The following is a 6,143-nucleotide window of genomic DNA, read 5'->3' as shown; positions in this document are numbered from 1 at the left end:
GCCCCCCGCGCGAGGCCGCGGCTGCGGCTGCGGCGGGTGTGTGTCTGGGGAGAGGGCAGAGGCGGTGCTGTAGATCCGTCTGGCTGCGCGTGTGTGCGGGGTGTGCGTGTGTGTATGTGTGAGCCGGAGCTCAGCGTTTCTGGGGGAGGAGAGGGAAGGAAGGCAACGTGGGACTGGGGCTTCCTACTCTGTGTGGCATGCTTCCTGGATGAGCTTCCCGACACAGAGGGACACAGAGAGAGGTGGGAAGAGGATTATATGCACAAATAAATCATAAATAATCCTGCTTTATTGCTGCCTGATTTTCCCTTATCGGAAACCATTCATGTTTGCAGTTGCTGAGGTTATTGAGGGTCGTAAAAAACGGATTCGATCTAAACAAGACAGATGAAAAACAAAAGCAGTACTGTAGAACCCGCAAGTATGGGAGGATCCCCGGCCCGGAGATAAATTTCATAGCTATGCAAAACATGCAAACATTGGAAATTTAACAGAGTGCCTTAAAAATATCAAATTAAGAGTAGGCACTGGTAATGTGCATGTTAACAGTTTCTCTTATGATAGATGGTTCAAATTAACTTCCAGGAACGTGCATTAACGTTGCCTTTGAAGGGCTCTGGTCTCAGCCTCTGAGAACACTGCCCGCCTTTTATTATTGTAACCTGCAAGAGGGAAACATATAAACACCCGGGACAGCAGGTAATGGGGGGAAATATAAACAAAGCCAGACAAAACGCCGGTGGAGGAAAGAGCTGCTTAGCCTGGGTCTTGGGCCCTGCCCACTGTGAGCAGGGTTAGCTGTAGTTTTACCACCGTTATTGACACTATTGTTTTTAATTCCTCCTTTCGGAGAACAAATAAACCATCCTTATAAATCTATTCGAGAGCCCAGACCCTCCAAAGGCCAATTAAAACCATTCTTGAGCGGAGATGGCAAAACCCCTTTCCCAAGGCCTTGTTGAACAGTAAGCAGTGGTATAATCTATCAATATTTCTTGGCTTTCATGCGTGAAGAATCATATTTACATTGTATTAAAATGACTCTTAAATTTGCACAATATTGTAATGTAGCAAATGTAGTATTAATATCGATCTGAGCAGCAGATAATTTATTTAGACAAGAGCATCTCATTTGTATGCAGGGTGGCCAGAGCCATGGACTTGGACTGCCCCCCTTTTACTTTCAGTGCAAATGCAGGTCTGCTAGTGAGAGAGGGAGTTATTCTTTGCAAGAGGATAAAGTGCAAACCTTAAAACAAATGGAAGATTTATTGAATAGACTCCTCAGTGTTTGAATGCATTTTATCTTAATAAGTCTTCTTGATGGAAACGTGTTTTTCAAAAGTGACAAAGAGCCTGGGAAGCAGCAACCAGGCTGCTTCAGCTCTGGCAGGCCTGGGGGCTGGCTGGCTCTCCAGTACCCAACTCTTTAGCCAAATTCATCAGGAAGCAAGCCAGTGTCAGGGAAGCTGGGGTTTTAAAATCTCATCCAGTGAGGTGTCTTGAAGCAGAAATGTGACTTGGAGCTGGACAGAGGTCTTCTCAAGAAAGGTCTGCCCTCCCTTTTCCTTGTTCCCCTAAGGTTCTTTGAACCCCCTTGACTTTACTGATCTTATGCCCTTTCCCAGAGAGAGGCGAGGACTGTGCAGGCTGCAGGGAACATTGTGGAATTATTCATGCTTTTCTTTTAACTCTCCATCCTAAAACATTCCTGTGAAAAGTGTTCCTTTAAAAAAAAGTTTTCCAAAGAAGTTTCCTGAACCAAGTCTTCAAGGTGCAAGCAGTGCCTAGAAGTGAACAATAACATTATTTTGTTAGAAAATTGCAAGTAGAATATCTGAAAATGGAAATAGAGCTGTCAGTAGTAATTCACCCCCTCCCCATACAACACATTTCCACTTTCAACTAAACTTGTTTTGATTGCTAGCCAGAAGGGAATTCATGGGAAGCCTTCTCAAAGTCATCCAACTTTTAAGCAAACTTTGAATGATGGAAAAGGCAGTTTTAGACATATTGTCCAACGTGGTTTACTCTGGCTAAGTATCTGAAGCTGGCACGGGGGGTCCCCCGTGGTGGTTTTCACATTTGGCCTCCGGATGGTATGTTTAATCCTTAATATTCTGGATAGCATCCAAGACTAGGTCATGACCTGAACTTACTTTAAAAAAAATTTTTTTTTTCATTAATTCATACACCTGAATATTCCTTCAAATAAATGAGACCTTTTCTGAAAGGAGCCATCTAGTTAACATAAATACAATAAATCCGTTTTCAGCACAATAATAACTTTGATTTCTAGTTATGGCAGCTGATTACATCTATATTTCCTGAACACTAAACTCTTCTGAATGCACAACATGAAATACATTCTCTGCACTACAAAGGCTAAGCCAGTAGGGCATGAGCAGTAATGGTTATTTATTTACATAATTTCTTTACTATACACTGTAGAAGAAATATTGAGGGTTCCCACATTGACACTACCATATAAAAAGTGAGACATGGATTTTGCACATTCTGCCTCCTTTTCTTATCTGGAGTATAACTCACAGAGTGTAAATATGTACTGCATTATACCCCCTGCTCACCTAGCTTTGCCACCACAACCCCCCAATTGATCTGAGAGCTCATACCGTCTGTCCACAGTTGGGGGAATCCTGTCATGGGGGGTGAACAAATACCCAGACTGGGAAGTCAGGCCAGAACTAAGGTTCCTGCCAGAGGGAGGCCATAGGGCTGGCAGGCTGGTATCTGGCAGGCAGGCCCAGCTGCAATCATTCAACCTCTAAAGGAGGAAAGAAATGGAAGCAGCCAGCACAGGGCCCAAGTGTGCCTTTCCTGGGCCTCTCTTGAAGTGGTCTATCTGGGAGTCAGGAAGTGACCTTGCACTCTGGGGACCCTACTCATAAATAACAGATAAATATTTTACTGATCTGAGGGGATGCCATATGGACCTTTAAAAAAAAAAAAAAAAACCTGCTGGGGTATCAGTGGGTCCTTTCATATTGCATTGTCTGGGGCTGAGAGTGATCCATGGCATAAAGGGCAGATAATGCATGTAAAGCAAGATATATGTAAATATGGGTCTGCATGATGGCCATTCAGTGGGGCCACGTTAGCAAGCAGGGCCAAGGGCAGACTTCAAGGACCCCTCTCTAAGCAGTGGAGCTCCAAGGAGCTCCTGCCCTGGCCCTGCCAGCAATAAAATCTCACTGTCTTGCCAAGTTAGGCCAGTGTGAATGCACCCAACTGGCTAGCTGGAGTAATTAGACATCTGAGAGGAACCCAGTCTGGATCTGATGTCAAAGGGGACTTGCCTCAGAAGTTCTTGAATTAGTGCTACTTTTATTTGTATTTTTGCTCAAGGCCAGAGCCTTGTAGATGAAGGTGTTAGAATGCTTTGTAAATCCTAGCTCTTGAAATATAAGGACATAATGCTCAGAAACTCAGCAGACACAGGTTTTGCTTTGAATTATTTGCTGTGTCTTCTTAGGGTCACACTTGCCCATTCACAATCATACAATGTCCTTTTGGGGGCATTGCCATGCACGAATTTCTTTCCAGATCTATATATTAGCAAATTCTGCCTTTGATCTCTAGTCAACCTCCTGACTGGCTAAGGGCTCTTCTGTGATCTTCCTGGGGTTTTTAGTTTGTTTGTTTTTGTTTGTTTGTTTTTAATATTTATTATTAATATAAGAAACAACATGGGTATTTGAACTACAAGAGGAAGCCTTTACTCCATTTCTGTGATTCCATTTTTCCCTCTATTTGCCTGCCTCTAGTTGGTTGATATAATCTGCTGTCCTGAAATATTTTTTAGAGGACTAAGAGGGCCTTGATTGACATGAGATAAGCACACAGATTTTGAGATGCTGTCATTGTGTGGAGGTGCCTTTTTGTCCCTTGGTCTTGCCGCAGGAAGCCTATCTCCCCAAATCCCCCCTTACCTTCCCACCCTTCCACCCCCCACTCCCTGTTCTGAAGCAGCAGCATTAGCTTTCCCTAGCCCAGCTTTGTGTCTGATCACTGAGGATGTCTCCTTTCCGCAGCCTGGAATAACTGAGCCATATTCCTCCTGATTATCATATAGCTTACAGAGATGTGACCAATTTTCAATTACTTGATCTAAGGCACAGATAGAAGTGTACACCCTCACTGAGGATTTACTGCAGAGTCTTTGCTAGCATAGATAGTGGATCTCAAATCCTATATTGCCAAAGCATGGGCTTGATCTGATTCCAAGCACTGCCAGCTCATGATTCCTTGCCCCCTCCGATGTGTTTGTTCACTACACCATCTAGGTTCTCCTTGAGGTTTCTGGTTGGGGTTGTTTGGGTTTGAGAGGGAACTCAAGAAGCCTTTACAAACTGCCTCCAGGCTGTATATTTTTTCAGGGGTCCTGAATACTTGGAAATCAGTGGCAAAAGGAGCAAAAGTCCTCCCTTTAATGATCACAGCCAGAAAGATGCTCCCCTACAGGCCAAGGACAGGTTGCTACACACGCAAACATGGCTCCATCATTGTACATTATTTAATCCAAAGGTGAAAGAGGAAAAACAAAGGGACTAGAGGGGTTGCTGCCTCTCTGTGTGTTTCTCTCTCCAGCTCCCCTAGGCTTGGTGGGGGTTCGATTTATTTTTATTTGTCTTGGGGGCTGGGAGAAGGGAATAATGAAGAAGGGAATGTGGAGGCATGGAAGTATTTTCCTTTTTTCTTCTATATCTTTTTTTTTTTTTTTCCTTTTCTCCTTAAAAAAAAAAGTGAATGGCTGTTGTCTGTACCTTTGCTGATCACCAGCCTAACCGTGTTCCCCGTTTCCGTTTCCCTGTCTCTCCTTCCTCTGGCTGCTCGGGCAGACGCCTGTGGCCTGTCGGATGCCGCCCACATCGAGAGCCTGCAGGAGAAGTCGCAGTGCGCGCTGGAGGAGTACGTGAGGAGCCAGTACCCCAACCAGCCCAGCCGCTTCGGCAAACTGCTGCTGCGACTGCCCTCACTGCGCACGGTGTCCTCCTCGGTCATCGAGCAGCTCTTCTTCGTCCGTTTGGTAGGTAAAACCCCTATCGAAACTCTCATCCGCGATATGTTACTGTCTGGGAGCAGCTTCAACTGGCCTTACATGTCCATCCAGTGCTCCTAGACCTTGGGCGCTTCCCGCCTGGCCCCTGCCTCCCTAGAGACTTAGAGGACCCGCCCCGGGCCAAGGACTCCAAAGCCTCGGGGACACCAGGGCGGCTGACTCCGGGTGCGGCGGGCCAGGCAGGCCGGGCGGGGGGAGGAGGGCTGGGATAGGAGCAGCCCACCCTGCAGAAATGCAACCCGAGCTGCAAACCAGGAAAAAGAGACTCGTTTAGGATCAGATCTGTGAGCACTTGGAAAGGAAAGAAAAAGGACCCTGTGTCTGGTGAGAAAAAGAAAAAAATTTTTTGGAAGAGAGGACCATGAGAATTTTAATAAAACAGAAGGAAACTAAAGGACCTTCCAGGATTTATTGCGGACGGATGTGGATATATTCTGTACAGAAAACAACACATATGGAAGTGGACTGAATCCTATGTAGAAACACACACACACACCGAACATTGTTATTCATTTTGTAAAATACTAGTCTTTATTTTCATTTTTTTGTAAAATTTAAACATCGTATGCGCATAAAGAAAAAAGAAAACAAGAATTAGGGGAAAATAACATTTTCCAAATAATTATTAAAAAATATTGTCCTGTGTCTATGTATCTATATCTGTTTTGTATTTTTTTCTGGTTCCAAACCAGATTTCCTGTGATTCTATACTAATAATTTTTGATATAACCCTTTGCTTCTTATAATGAGTGCGATATATGTTGTCGAGGCTGTTCTTCAAGAATTAAAATTGAGGTGAAAATTTAAACAAAAATAAAAGAATTTAGCAAAACCCATGTGTCTGGTTACTTGACATGTCATCATCATGTCATCATCACCCCTGATTAATTTCCACCTATCTGTTGTCAGAATTGGTTTGGGGGGCGATGAGGGAGGGCACTTTTGAGGTCCATTACCAAGTTGGCTAGATTCATTTCCTAAAACCAATCCGCTGCCTTGGTTTTATAAATTCGGAGGGCCAGGCTCTGCCTGGGTTGCGATCCGCGGGGAGGGCAAGCACCTT

The 6,143-nt window shown here is 44.5% G+C and overlaps 1 protein-coding gene across 3 annotated transcripts in view; it reads left to right on the top strand.

Moving 5' to 3' along the window:
• The window catches only part of NR2F1 (nuclear receptor subfamily 2, group F, member 1), a 9,757-nt gene extending 3,845 nt beyond the window's left edge, over nt 1-5,912 (top strand). For all 3 annotated transcript variants that reach the window (XM_008576692.1, XM_008576691.1, XM_008576693.1), the window contains one exon: nt 4,860-5,912. In XM_008576692.1, coding sequence (XP_008574914.1) covers nt 4,860-5,140 — 281 coding nt within the window. In that variant the 3' untranslated portion in view covers nt 5,141-5,912. The remainder of the gene's footprint in view (nt 1-4,859) is intronic.
• Nucleotides 5,913-6,143: the final 231 nt, after the last annotated feature.

The sequence above is a fragment of the Galeopterus variegatus genome, unplaced genomic scaffold (assembly GCF_000696425.1).
Source record: "Galeopterus variegatus unplaced genomic scaffold, G_variegatus-3.0.2 Scaffold1389, whole genome shotgun sequence".
NCBI classification, from domain to species: domain Eukaryota; kingdom Metazoa; phylum Chordata; class Mammalia; order Dermoptera; family Cynocephalidae; genus Galeopterus; species Galeopterus variegatus.
This window is presented reverse-complemented; position numbering and strand designations above follow the sequence as displayed.